Source organism: Dermacentor albipictus, chromosome 4 (assembly GCF_038994185.2).
Source record: "Dermacentor albipictus isolate Rhodes 1998 colony chromosome 4, USDA_Dalb.pri_finalv2, whole genome shotgun sequence".
Lineage (NCBI taxonomy): Eukaryota > Metazoa > Arthropoda > Arachnida > Ixodida > Ixodidae > Dermacentor > Dermacentor albipictus.
This window is the reverse complement of record NC_091824.1, coordinates 137,583,044-137,598,178: the sequence shown is the minus strand read 5'-3', so window position 1 is coordinate 137,598,178 and position 15,135 is coordinate 137,583,044. Positions and strand designations below refer to the sequence as shown.

Sequence of the window (15,135 nt, the reverse complement as noted above, 5' to 3'; positions counted from 1 at the left end):
CAATAAATTCCCTATCAGACAAACAACCTTTTAAGAAGGTAGGGCAGGGCCAGTTATTCCATATGCTTCATATTTACGAAATAAGATCATGTGATTAATAGTATCAAATGCCTTAGTAAGGTCTAAGAAAACGGAACCAACGAATTCGTTATTGTCAAGACTATTCTTAATAAAATCAGTTAAGCAAAATAGAGCTGAGTTGGTGGAGCTTCCAGACCGAAAACCGAACTTGCAGGATTTAATTATATGGAATTTTTCCAAATACTTGCTTAATCTGATCAAAAATAATTTTAAGCACGTTTTAGCAATGGCGGAAATTCGCCAGATATAAAGATGAGGTTAATTACTATACTCAGGAGCTCGCCTATGGCATTAGCAACTAGCTTTAGGTGGCGCACTGCAATACCATCTAATCCTGGACTTGTGTTACGAAGATTATGCGTAATAGAAAGCACTTCATACGGTGTGACAGGATGAAGGAAAAATGAATGGCTCAGGCAATCTATTTTAGGCTGAAAAGTTGTTTGCTTGCTTCTCTCAGGTAATGCGAAATGATCAGAAAAAGCGTTTGCTACTGAGCAGGCTGACAAAAAGTAAAATTGTCGCGTACAATTTTAGAGATAAGCTTAGGTGGCTCACTGTTCAAAAAGTCATTCAGCAACTGCCATCACTTTTTAGGGTTGTTTTTATTCTGCAATAACGCTGTTTCATAGTAAAGCCTTTTGGCTTCTCTGAGAGACCTGTTAAGAATGTTGCAGTACGTTTTGTACCCATTTATCAGAGAACAGTTAAATGGTTGTGTTATAGTCATCTTATACAAATTATCTTTTTTCCGCAAACTCTTCAGCAGACTATCTGTCATCCAAGGATTATTGGGGCGTTGAAATCTATTTTTACATCGCACAGTTCAAGAGCAAGTACTGACTGCTTTAGTGAATAAATTGCAGTAGTAATTAAGAGCCTCTATACGATCTTCAATAAAATTCAGATCTGACCAGTCAGTGAAGCTAATGGTAGAAATGAATTTATCTGTGTCGAGTACTGTAGTGAAGTAAGAGGCGACAACGTTAGCCAAACGTGTTTCGAAGAGCATAGATGAAATCCGAAACGTTAGAACCTGATAACCTATAAACACATCCGAGAACAAACCATTTAGTGCCGCATGCCTCGAAGGGCTTGTTAGTTTCAACCCACACCGTTTCGCAGCAATCAATATGAAAGTTTAAATCATTTCAGCAAGCATAACTGATGTGGGGAGAAACAGAGATGACAGCCCCACCATGCCTACTGTTTAAACAGTGACAGTATTCAGGACTGTAAGAATGAAACCCATACATCTTACTATCATGGCTAGAAAGCCGCGTTTCGTAACCACAAATAAATAAGAAATCATGATCAAGTGAAGATAAAAAATTATTTATCCCCTCGTGATTCTTCCATAAACTGCGTGCGTTAAAATGAATCACTGAAGGATTATTGTGACAAAGTAAAGAACGAAGTTTACAAGAATACGTAAGGGACATTGCGATGAAAAAGCGATCCAGCACCTGTAATCAGCACAATAGGCGCTCTTACATGAATATGCGCAGATCCGACTCTGCTGAAATTTGGAACACCCTTCTATCACTAGCTTTCCGCACTTTGATCTGGCTGTTTTCAGTCCAGAGGTACTGCCAGTTTTTTGCCTTCTTCAGGGCGACTGCTTTGGCAAACAGCATTTTGCTACTGATTGTCTGATGGTCGTTAACGTAAACACCCGCGTCGTTTGTGCCAGAAAACCCAAGGTGGCTCACACAGAGCTGGGCCTTGCGGACCCTCCTTAGAAATTCATTTTTCTTGTCTCTTGAAACAGCCCTGCTGCATGCTCCAGGAATCATTAAACTCATACGCTGCTTGTTGTAACTAAGTTGTGGGTGTGACAGCTGACGAATACGTTACTGTTGATGACGATGAGAAAATGTAATCGGATCTGACGGCTGACACAGCCTTCAAAGCCATCAACGAAGTCAGCATTGATGAAGAGCATGTAAACAAAACAAGAAGTTTTGTGGCAAGGGAGATGACCGCAGCATTTGATGATTTGCACCTTTACTTCTCGTCGCTACAATGTTTCGCCATTGAGCATGACGTGGACCTCAGTGCAATAAGCTCGACCATAGTTGCACATTCTGTGAGATGAAGTGTATATAAAGAAATCAGCAACTTGTTTCACTATATGTTTCTCTTGAATTCATGTTAAATAAAGGTTTTCTCTTGATAAATGTGCTTAGCATGCTCTTTTGTGACCAGTATGATGTGCGATCTTTACAACGAAGTGACCTGTATAATAAAGAATTTTGAAGGTCGCAAGGACTTTGATATAAAGCCATTTGACTGTATTTTGCAATCTGGTTGTTCTGAATGTTGTATTTGCTGAAGCAGGATAGTTGTACTGGAATATGTGACATGCAGAACTGTCTTTACTTGGCAAGACTTCTCGTGCAGCTATTATTGTCCCTACCTGTGCCACCAGGGGAGGTATTCTGTAAAAGTCCACGCAGTGGACTCTTACAAAATGCCTCCTCCGGTACTCCCTCTGCAATAACCATAGCTTCCGAGCTGTTGGTTATGTATAAGTTACTTGTACTTGTGCAGAGGCTTTTTGTAGCATTGTGCTGTGCATCATCAGCACTTTCAATTTGGCCCTGTGTAAGGTGGTTACGCCGGCCAAGGAAATTTAGCATGAAATAATGGGAGAAAGATCGCGAAAGGCTTTTAAGTGAACACTAGAGAGTGTGGTAGACGTCTATGAGGTCCTCCTGCTAGGGGTTGATTGTGACATCTAGCAAGCACATCTGGCAATGCTTTTACTAGAGTTGAGCTGCTTTGTGCAATGCATGATACCATGTATTGGCTCATAAACCAAAGCAAAGGCGGCGATGATCAGTCACTAGCTTGAAAAGAAAGTCCCAACAGCGGTTTGTCTGGCTGTGTGCCTAGCATGCTACTGTAGATGAATATGATCACAAATGAAATTATACACTTGAGACACACCATACTCACACAACATAAACACCTGCACATGTAAAGATAATCAGAGCATCTGGCTAAGAACAATGTGTCTCATGTAGATTGAAAACACCTTCGTAGCATAGGACTCATGGGTAACGCTCATCCATAGTTCAAGGCATAATCTGTGACACATGTTCAGCATGGTCGTTAGGACAAGTCCTTGGGATCCAAATAGGTTGCAAGAGCATAATAAGTGGGCAACCGGTAGTAGTAGGTAGCTCGCAGCTAACACAGTGAATTTGTGCGTGTTTCATAACATGTCACCTGGTGTGTGCATGCATGTGCATTGATTTCCGATTCATTTTATTTCTTATTCCTTTTCTCATTTTTGAAATGAATTTCTTTCAGGAGTCATTTGGTCATCTGAAACCGTTGCTCAGCAACATGATGTACATTTTGCACTTCAAGGAAGCAGCAGCATCAGAGGCTGTGCAGAAAGTGCACAAAACGATCAAAAAATTTGTGCACGCCTGCTTCTTCCTCAGGTTCGTTGACATGAAGATATTAATTCATTAAACTGTTGCTTCCTGAGGCAAATAGTTAGGTGTGTTCATTGCTAGGGAAATTCTTCTACTCATTTGGGCTAGTATCTATTGTACTAGTTGGCAATGCTACAATCTTGCAGCTGAGTATATGTATAGGCCTGGCCAGGTAAATTGTTATGGATGGCATAACAGGAAACGTCCGAGTACCTGGCAGGGAGCCTAGCTACTTCAATCAGGGGTACTACATATGCTGATCATTTTCTTAGCCACTGAATCAAAATTACACATGCCAGGCCTTTTAAAGGGACCCTGAACTACCTTTCAGGTTTGGTGAAAAAACACATTCTGCGGATATCATATGCTATCTTCAGTTTGAGTGCACCTTTTATTTGGGAAGTTAAAATGTTATAATTACACCTAAACTAAATGCAGACACTCATCTGCCTCTGCATATACCACCTGATATCAGCACATATTGCAGTTTCATTAGGCAATTCATGACCCTTGAGTAGACGTTTTTAGTGCCAGACAAAGGCCACTGAAAAAGCTCTGGCCTATCTCTCCCAGCAGATTTAATGTGCTTGAGTCCTGCCCCGACTACTTCTACTTTTAGGCAACAGTTGTCTATTCTCTCTTTGTGCTGCTGTTTGTGGAAACAGGAACAACATCACTGCCTGGCTGACAGCCCTGTATGAGTATCTCAGGATAGACGGTTGGAATGCCATGGTTCCTCTCAGCAAGGAACAAAAGGATGAATTCAAAAAGGACAAAGTCGAAACAGAAGATGAGCCAGAAGATGAAGATGCAAATGTAGACAAAAAGATGGTGGAAGTGCTGCAGTCTGAGCCACATCGACAAGGAGGGCCACGGAGGGGTGATGAATACTTGCTGGAACAGCTCATGCAGTTTTTCAGTGAAGTACTAAATGAGGAGGTGAGTGGTCGTTTTCAGAAATTGCTTGTTAGACAATACTGCGTGTTTTTGTGCCTTGTAACCATTGGGTCTATTCAGTGTGTTTGTGTTCATGGGAATGAATGTATAGAGGGCAGATCCCCGCAGGTTTTGATACTTGATAATTGGAGCTTTAAGCATGGAAGCTACTTAATGGGCTATGGGAGCCAATAGACGGAGGGCTCCAGGTCAATTTTGACCATCAACAAAATGACACTGTTACATCTCAACACAACAAAGGTGTTAATTGAGTGTTTGCCATGTGTCAAACCACCGCACCTCCTATCCAGACGACAACACAGCGTGTACGCTGACAGTTGAAGGGTGCTTACCCCACCATTACCTGGATACCTGAGCAGAAGATGAAAAGGAGGGTACCGTGACAACGAATTGAGAGGCGCAGTTAATTAGACGTTTGCAATGAGTCAAATCACCGCCCATCCCTCAGCACTTATCCACCCATCAAGACAGCGTGTAAATTGGCTGTTGCAGGGTTCCACGAAAGGCCCTCACCCCACCCTTTACCTGGCAGCCTGAGCAAAGAAAGAAAGGGGGTGTGACGACGAGTGAACTAGGTGTCACTGGTTGATTTCTTCCCACAGATTCCTAACAACTTTCTTTGTAGGCGGAGTTACTGCGGGTTATTGCGAGCATGGGCATGGTATCGCAACGGAGTCCACAATGGTGATTTGCTGCTGGACAGTCTTCAGATTCCCTAGTCGACTCGCCTAGGAAAGATGACAGGATTAAGAGCAGAGACTTTTCGAGAGTGAGGACAGAGGGTCCTGATGTGAACTGAGACGTTTAACTTGCACCCGTATGGAATGGGCTTCCGTACTGGAGCCATGTAAGTAAGCTAAATAAACCCTTTTCCCTTCATTTTCTACAACCTGATGTAGTAGTCCATGGGCTTGGTGGATTCCACGCCCTGAACGCCACCCTAGCCGCAACAGAACCTAAGTTTAAATACAAATACTGAAACGTTTAACTTGCGCCTGTATGGAGTGGGCTTCCATACTGGAGCCGTGTAACTAAGCTAAATAAACCCTTTTCCCTTCATTTTCTACAACCTGACGTAGTTGTCGATGGGCTTGGTGGATTCCACGCCCTGAATGCCACCCTAGTCGCAACAGCCTTGTGGACCAGCCTTGTGTAATTTGCTTCCCGAGCATTGCATCTGTCACAGTCTGGAATCAAACTTGCTACCTTGTGCTTAGCAGCTGAACCACATAGTCACTGAGCTGCCATGACAGGTGGTGAGTGATTCCTGTTGCAAATTCTAACAAAGGTGCTATGTTTCGTTGCATGAAAGGCAAGCAGCGTGCCTTGCCAGACACCTTGCTTGTTGGCCCCCTAGTGTGGTGTCAGAGCCATGAGTGGTACACATCGAACAGATCATAAACCACTGTTTGGGGAAACATTACAAGGTTTAGTGGAAGAGTGATTTCTTGTATGCAAATCTAGTAGTTTGGCTTACCTGACCTGCCCTGTGAGCAAGTTCTGTTAATGGGAAGTGTAATAAAGTCTAGCAGAGAGAGAGGAACTCTATAGTAATTGCATTAGTGCTGCTTTGTGAGGAAGAGCATCAGGGAAGGAAAAGGCCTTAAAAGATGAAAGACAGAAGAAAAGGAAAGGAAAAATTATGTAGAACACATGTACTGTAGGAATCGGTGTAAGCGAAGCTTTATGTAGTGTTTACATTACATAACGTTAAATGGCAGTGATGTTGATGGCAGGTGTTTAACTTATAGAGTGCATGGTGCAATACTAGAGTTGTCAGGCGATGTTCCCCTTGCTTGCACTACTTGTATTTATTCATGTAGTACACAGGACACACAGCAAGACGCGCTTGCTTGAGGCATTGTTGTGGGCCGTTGTTCATACCTGCAAGATGGTTAGCACTGTCATTGCATCACAAGGCACATTGAATCATGGCAGAAGGGTTACACTTTAAATTAGGATGCTTTAAGTGCCTAATCCACACACTGATTATCAGGCATACCGTAGTGGGGGACCCCAGATTTATTTTGTCCACCTGGGGTTCATTAACGTGCACCTAAATCAAAGCAAATGAGCATTATTGCATTTTGCCCTTGCCGAAATGTGGCCACCACAGTCAGAATTGAACTCACGACCTCAAGAAACCATGGCCACTAAGGTACAGGTACAGTACCGGTAACTCTGGTACAGAAGTGCTGAGAGGCCAATTGTGTGGTGTCATCTTGACGCTGCGGTCTTTTCGTCTGCACGCCCTGCGTCAGTTCTCCGCAGGATAAATTTGCACAATGTTTATTTTTCAGAAATAGAAAAACTTACCGTATCGTACCTTGAATGAATATTTATCCACTTAGTCCTCAACTTTTGCCACGTGTAGTAGTAGCATTTCCTTTATTGAAAACCCCTGAACAACGCATGCTTTCTGACATCACATTGCCCCTCTCTCAAACCGTGTAAGCAATCTACCACGAACAAAGAGTGATAAGGTTGTTCACTCGTTTCATGGCTGCATCAGTGACTAAACGGGTAGGGCATTCTGGTTCTACCCATTATTGGCCTTCTCTTTCTACTCCCTCTGTGGACTGTTGTACGTAAGCACAAGGGTAAGTGCTGCAGCTTCTGCAATGATTTTGCGGGGAGAGGGCATTATGGCAACGCCTAGGAAGCTCCAGAGGGCATTGTGATCACGCACCCCCGAAACGAGGCATCATCTATCTTTTGTTCCACACTCCTACCATGTGCTCTCAACCACCTCCCGATGCGGCTTACAAGACAGCAGCAGCAGTGGAAGAGTCACAGGGAGAGGCAAAGAAAGCTTCACTTTAAAAATGCACAACCTGCCATATTGATTTCCTTCCATCGTAATGATGTTTTGAATGGGTGCATGCATTTGATTCCAAATGACTTTCTAAGTTTGAAAGGGTAGCCAAGTGATTCAAGGTAAGCAGACACTAAGTTGAGGATATCATGATGCTATGATTGAAAGTGCCATGGACCTAATATGCACCTTAGAGTCAAAAGAGCCTAATAGAGTGTTGCCATAGTGTATAGGGCTCTTTCTTCAATGTATGCTCTACAGTCCACTAGAATGTGCACAACTGATTCCACAGAGTTGAAGCGTTGAAATATAGTCGGGCAGATGTTATGAGGGAATTCACTGAAGTTCTGGATCAGTCAAGTTGAAAAGCTTGTAGCACCCACCTGAGAAAGACTAAAATTCCTTCTGCTTTTTAACAGCGTGCCAATTTGTGAAAGTGTTTACCTTGCTTTCCATGAAAAGTACTTTGCTTAAATTTTTGTTATTGTAATTCTTACAATCCACCTCATCCACTTAGTCATTACTGGCCTTATCACAGTGCTGTGGAAAGCACTGAAAGATTATGATATGACCAGCATTACATGCAAAGCACTGTAAGTATACAGTGTCACTAATGACCAGGTAAAAGTATGTGTCAGTTTCTTCATGTGCCAAATTTATAAAACTTCTTTTGAGTATGGGAAGATCACTCAGAGTCATGGAACGTGTTTTAAAAGGCATTTGATTACCTCTTTGATTTCATGCTGTTCTGCTAATTTTCGTTATGGTGGACAGAAACAAACCATAGCAAGAGCTTTGAGACATTTTTGAATATATCTGTTGCACTCAAGTATATTCCATACTGATGTAGGTTAACCTTGTTTGTGAAATATATAGGTATGCCATTGAAGCATAGTATTTTTGGTGTCTCTGTCAGGGATGCAGTTTCATTTGTGGAGGGCAATATTGTTCATCAAGGTTTCATGGAGATTCATGAAGGGTTTGCCAACTGTATGTTGCCAAGAAAAGCCTGTCCAAATTCTGAATTTATTTCTGTTGTAATATGGCTTAGCACTTCTTGTATCAAGCACATGCCTAAGATGGAAATTTGCCATTATGAGTTACGTTGATAGTGCTTTGTAACTTTCAGAATGTACAAGAGTGAACTTTTCTTGGCAGTGTCCAAGCTGCTGCTAGTTTCACCAGAACCTCTCTCAATGTTGTCCTGTCACAGAAAAACATTTTGTTTTACAGGCATCATCAAAGACACCTTTAGCAAACTACCTTCCTGAGTTCTTTGCCGTGTTCCTCGAGGGCCTCATTGCTTACAACAAGTATGTTCATTTTGCCTTAAGCCTGTTTAAGCTAGATTCACATGATAGACCAAATTACGTGGACGAGCATAATGCGTCTCAGTGCCACTCAATCACACCACACTGAAGGATGAAGCAGATAAGCTGCCAGTGGTGCAGTTTGCTGGGGCTTAGCCTTGTCACGTTTGCCTGCAGAATTTGGTCTGTTGCATAAATGCGGCTGCTTTTTTTTTTTTTTTTGAAAGAGAGTTTCTCGCGGAATACAGCAGCGTATTTCGTACCTTCCACAGAACTGAAGACCTGCAGTCTAACACTGTACTGTTGGCTTACTTCGCCTACCATCTTGGTGTTGAATGCACTGCCTTTGGTGGAACAGTGCCTATGGTAAGTACCATTTCGCACATACCTTGTCTTGCTCTTAGCTGCTAAGTCAAGGCTCTCTGTAAGCACTCATAAAAAAGCTTGGAAAAAGACAAGGCAGGTGCAAGTTTGGTAGAAGCTTTTTCTTATGGCATCCAGCTAAGCCCAGCTTTTCTGCTTGTGAAACCTTGCTCTACTTTGCAGCTTTAAGCAGAACTAATTTGTTTGTGCATGTATGTTGTTGTAAGTCTGCACAGTTCAGAAATTCAGTGGTTCTAAGGTGAGCAAGCATGGTTAGTGTAAACAGGGTGGTTGGAGAACGTCTGTTCTTTCTCTCGTTTGTTAATCCACCCTACTAAAACTGTAAACTGTCCAAGCGAAAAGCTTATGTCTTGGTGAACGGCGTATGGTTTGCAGGGAGCCAGTCCCACGAACAAGTTGCAAGACAAATTTTTTACTGTAGCATGCATACATCTAGCAGCATGACTGAAGTGCATAAAATTTTGTGTCATTAAATATTTCAAAATTTTCATGAAAAAATTGGCCAGGCTTAGCTTGGTTAAGCCAAAAATGTGTTGCATATTGCGCGAGTTGGGGCCCACCTTTTCCTCTGGCTGTCGTTATGTCACGTCACGTGGTTGCGCTAAAGGTCATTGGTGGCTGCCCGGCCGCGCCCAAGGGCTGAACTGAGTGATTGCAATATGCAACGCATAAAAATAGAAGCAACTTAATAACAAACATAGCAAACTTAAAAGAGAATAGACCCACATATGAGACGCACAGCAATGAACAATGGCTCATACCCTCAATGGTGGCTGCCCGGCCGCTCCCAAGGGCTGAACTGAGTGATTGCGATATGCAACGCATAAAAGTTTGTTGTCAGCCAAGTGTGGCCGTGCCTGAACTGCCTTTTAACAAACCATGTACTACACATTTAATGTCAACCACACTACCTTCTCTGATTATTTCTGCCTATCTTTGGTAGTTGTCTGTGTTTATTGGAACAGAAGACATATTAACATGCAGTTAGGTGTGATTAGATAGTTGTGCATACAAATAGCACACAAAGTTAAAACCAAAACTCAATGTTACCAATACAGAAACATGAATGGGAGACATTTAAAATATGATGTTCATGACATTCTTCCAGTGCTTGCAATCACTTCCGGTGCCTGCAATACACAATGTCATAACCTTAAAGATTTTTTTTCATTTTTAAGGGAGCTGCTTCTGACTGGTGTGGGCATCAAAGTGACCTTTTGCAAGTTGCAGAAATGAAGATGAGAACAGCTAAGCAGTATAACAGAAGGAAATAATTGAAAACTCTAGCTCACAGTAGTTTCTTTAGCCATATATTTTGGGTCATTCTACATTGTTTTGCATCTCATTTCTTGTGGTTTATTCAAGGACGTGGTACTCAGCAGCGAGCAACGGCTGTACTACCTTAACAAACTCCTGGCCGTGTACCAGGCCACTGAACAATACTGCCTGGTGGTAGTGATGCCCCAGTTCAAGCGCAGTCTGTTCAAGCCACGCCGCTGGTTCGGTGAGCTCGCTGCCAAGTTGCAACCCCTGGAGTACAAGAACGCTGCGTGGTTCAAGTGCCTGGGGACCATAATGCAGATTGCACCAAATCTCGTGGAAGGCAGCATGATCAAAACCCTGCAAAAGTGCTGGGAAGTTTGTGGACTGGTGAGCCAAGAATATTTCTCTCTCAGAAGTACTATTGGTGTCAGAAGTTTACGTGGGGCACAGAACTAGCAAACAAATTTTTTTCCCAAATTTCAAACTCAAACTTTGAAAGTCAGAATTGCAGCTGGCAGTGGTACGTGCAACCAATGCAATCATCCATTCACATGAGCGTTGCGCGCCCAAACTCAGCAGAAGTTGAAGTTTTTTGTGTGACCTATCCTATTTTTCCGCGTATAACCCACCACCGCAACAGCCCGGAAAGAAAATTAAAAAAAAAGTCCTTGCTGTAACCTGCAGAAATAACTACATACAACGGCACTCACATCTTTGGAAAAACAGTTTCTATTCACGGATTCACGACTTGTCCAAGTCGCATCTTCGGCTAGTAGCTCTGTTCCCTCCTCTTCAGCGGTGCTGATAATCTTCAGCTTCTGCTGTGCGTTAAAAAAACTGCCGTTGAGTGCAGCTCATCCTGATCCGAGTTCTAGTTAGCCAGTGCCACATGCACTATCACTATCGCTGCAGGCACTTCGCTAACTGCTAAATGCAAAATGGCGACCCATAAAGAGAATAAGAATGGACAGCCATGAAACCGAAAGGCTACTCAGTGGTTCTTTGATGACGTCTTATGAACTGACATCACGTAAATTTCATGGAGAACGAGCTAAAACATTTCCGAATTGTCCAGTTGCAGGCGACAGGAACATGCTCAAGCAGTGTCATGCTGGCTAGTAGAAGCCAGAGAGGAAAAGGTCTATTGACACCAGCAAATCTTCATAATTTTTGTTTCGTGATCTGACTTACGAAAGTTGGAAACTAGGAACCAGGTTCATTGTTTGTGTACTTTAAACATTGCATTCTCTCATTGCTTGTGCTAAAAATAGCAAATTATTTCATTCGTGTTCCATGAGGTGCTTCTCTGAACTTTTAGATAAGAATTTTCAAAAATTGTCTGAGCAATTACTGTTATACCGCTATTCAAAACACCAATAATGAGGCTATAATTTTACGTATTGCACTATACGCTGCCACTACTAAGTCCTGAAATAAAACATGAAAACATAAAAGCATTGAAAATTAACATATTTCTAGTGTTAATGAAGAAGTTAAACTGTCAAAAGAGGCACGGCCCTATGGGCGCCAGCATGTTGCTTGACTGTGGGACCTCTCCGACTGCACAGGCGGCATATCATCTTACATTACTGCTGGGGGCGGGTTCCTCTCCCGAAGCAGGCCGTCGCCTGCATTCTTGGACATTCTGTTGCCCGGTGCCCATCGGCAAACACCGCTTCTTTGGAGAGCACGGAAATAAACCATTGTTTTCTTACAAAGATGTTTTACCAGATTTGTATGTAAGCATAGTCAAACTTTCATTCAAAGCACACGCCTGTGTGAATATAGTGACAAGTTTCGAGGGAAGTTTGCAATCTAAGTGCCCAGTGTTGTCCTTGACAGGTGCTGCAGTTGGCTTGTAATTAGATACAAGTTGCAGTGCTATGAACTTGTTCGTCTTTGCACCTAGGTTTAAAAATTCAGTCTTCAATGTTCTATGCGCTCTGCCCATAGTAGATAAGCACGCATTGTTCTACCTAGTGAGTGTACTAATGTCTGCCCAGTGCAGCTTTTCTCTTGTTCTGCAAGCTCTTGGCTTAAAATGGCAATACAAACCATGTTGCCCTACTTCTAGCTAGACATAAAAATGTTGTTGCAAAATTCTCTTATGGATTGCCTTTCCGTTGTTTTATTACAAAGATTTGTCACCAAGGCATTCCTTCTCTTCGTTACCCCTCAAGTAGTTGTTTCTCTTTAATGGTGCACAGATGTATCATGACAATACTTCACAGTGTTTTTACACTCTGAGGTCATGCTGCGAGTACTGAGTATTACTGTCATATATTCTTGTGTCTTATGACCAAGTTTTGGAAGCTAAGTCAAGGGAAACAGGCTGGGTAGATTCTATCCTGTCCGTTGCTCTTTCTTTTAGAGAGCTCCATCTGGGAATTGCAAGTAGGAAATAATGATAGCAATCATGATAAGAAACAAACAAGGATGTACTAAACTGTTGTGCTGAAGGCTCTTGAAGAACACTCTGAAAGAGGACCGAACAAAAAAACAATGTTAAGCTACAAATTTGTACCACTGTAATATCAGTATAATGTCATTGTAATGCCAGCATTGTAATGTCAGCATATAAGTTTCTTATATTGGGACCTTCTAGTAACTCAATCACTACTTTTTCCTTACTCAACAAGATACTTTCTCATGATAAGTTTCTTATCAATCAGCAACATTACTTGGACCCCTTACGTAGCAGCCCCATAAAAGAGACCCAGTAGGAAAATTTCAGAGATACACTATCACACCTAAGTTTTCAAATCTTTTTTTTTTTTGTCACTGTCACTTTTTTTTTGCCATTGTCACCACATCCAATAACTCGTGCCCTATTTTACTTGTGCCCCACTAATCCATGATTCATGATCACAGCAAGTAAAGGGTTGTCAGCAGCCACATGACTTGTGCTGCAATTTTTTACTTATTATTGACACATGTACCTGGTGCACCTTCACACTGTCATATTTTATTCCATTTTTATTTCATGTTTCCCTCCTCCCTTTTTTCTCTTCTTGTACTGTTTTCAGTGTACCCCCACTACAATAATGCCCCTTTGGTGTACACTGTATTCTTAATAAATAAATGAAAGCTGTTCACAACAAGTGAATCAGTAAGCCTCAAGTTCATAGGATGAAATTGTTGAACTGCTTACTAAAAGCCATTATGCTGCTATTGTCCTGGTATGTTTATTGCCTCAAATTTCTCTCTCTCTCATTCAGAATCAACCAGGCCTTCTAAAAGCAAGGAACCTGCTTCTAGAGAGCATCCTAGCCACCTACACTGAGCTATTCCGAGTGCCAAAGCTCATTCGGAATATTTTCTCATCGTTCACGAACCTGAGCACCCCGCTAGCACAGACAAGCATTCCAGTGTCGTTCCTGCAGAAGTTTGCTGCATGCTGTGTTAACCTTCCTCCTGGCCAATTGACGGAGACATGGCAGTTTCTGGTCAACCAACTCGGCTACTGGACATCAGGGAACACCACTGGTGAGAATGTCACAATTTGTACAGTGGGCTCGCACTAATTCACAAATTCAGATTATTAAACATTCTGTTTAAATTAAATAAGCCTGGAAATATTAGTTAGATTGACGTGTTTTCAAGCACTTTGAAACCACTGAATTCAAACAAGTCAAAGGTAAATTTTTTGTTAATTCATACTTTTCTCAAGAATTGTATGTTTAAATGAGTGCAAAATTCACTACAGTCAGACCCATTTCTAATAATACCACTTTGAACAATGTAGTATCAAATATAACAATTAGCAGCCGCAGCTAATGTTTGTGTCTGGTCTATGGTAAAATAAGCCACTTGCTTATATTTCATTGTTGGTTACAAAAATTAAATCTGGCTACTGGGTGTCTCTGCTGAAAAGAAAGAAATGCGGAATCCTGTAAAAAAAAGGTGAGCTACTGCATCGCCAGCCTTGCGTGCTTCTCCCATCTCCCTTCTGCCCCTTCAAAACACTAATCGACCATGCCGATGCTCATCATCGGCGCTGACGACTTGTGTTTACTAGATGAGTGGCATTTTACTGCATTTTACTCGATGAGCGGGGGCGCAAACCCGAATAACCTGCAGGGTGCAGCCACCCAGTGGCGCAGAGCTCAACCAGACAAACACAGAGCTAATATTGCAGTAACCAAGTTTATTCTGTTGGCTGCCTGTGTAATTTTTCGGCAGTGGCATCATCGTGTTGCTGCCGAAAATTTACCCTAGCAGCAAAGTAAAATGCACTTTGTTGCTGCAATATTAGCTTTGTTTGTCTGGTTGAGCTCTGCGCCACTAGGTGGCTAAACCATGCAGGCAGTTGACGTTTGCGCCTCCGCTCATCTGGTAAAACACCCAATCCACTTGTGCTTACTAGAATACTGGACGTGCTTAAACTCTCTAATGTAAAAAGAGGGCGCACATGACATACCAAAGCATGGAAGCGTGACCAAACTAGGCACACTGTCTTCAGTCCAACTGCGACGATAATACAGCCTTTGAGATGAGCAAATGACCACCATGCGTTGATTTCGGAAGCCGCGCAGAAGGTCACTCATTTTCAGGGCACGTGTCTAGGGAAGGGCCTTACAGCATAAGCAGCATGGCACTTATGCTGTAAGCATAACCCTGTCAGTGACGTGGCACCCCGGCCTCCCCGGTTAGGCCTAACTCCGGGTTCCATCGCTAGTTCTTCAAGTGCCAATGAGACGCCCCAGAGACTATCGTACCTGCTGGTCTGCCTCTGAAGGGGAATCCTTCCTGGAGTGCCCAGCACTGCCATGAGAGGCTGCAGCAGGTCCTAGGAGCCCCGCTCGAATGTCGTTTAGGTCGGCGGCGACACCCTGGACTGCCAGCATCACGGACTTGACCGAACCTCCATCGGCCC

The 15,135-nt window shown here is 42.6% G+C and overlaps 1 protein-coding gene across 1 annotated transcript in view; it reads left to right on the top strand.

Moving 5' to 3' along the window:
* The window catches only part of LOC135895773 (unhealthy ribosome biogenesis protein 2 homolog), a 66,521-nt gene that overhangs the window by 9,196 nt on the left and 42,190 nt on the right, over positions 1–15,135 (top strand). Inside the window, exons 7-12 of the mRNA XM_065423933.1 lie at positions 3,400–3,536; positions 4,196–4,469; positions 8,536–8,615; positions 8,885–8,978; positions 10,362–10,646; positions 13,478–13,745. Coding sequence (XP_065280005.1) covers positions 3,400–3,536; positions 4,196–4,469; positions 8,536–8,615; positions 8,885–8,978; positions 10,362–10,646; positions 13,478–13,745 — 1,138 coding nt within the window. The remainder of the gene's footprint in view (positions 1–3,399; positions 3,537–4,195; positions 4,470–8,535; positions 8,616–8,884; positions 8,979–10,361; positions 10,647–13,477; positions 13,746–15,135) is intronic.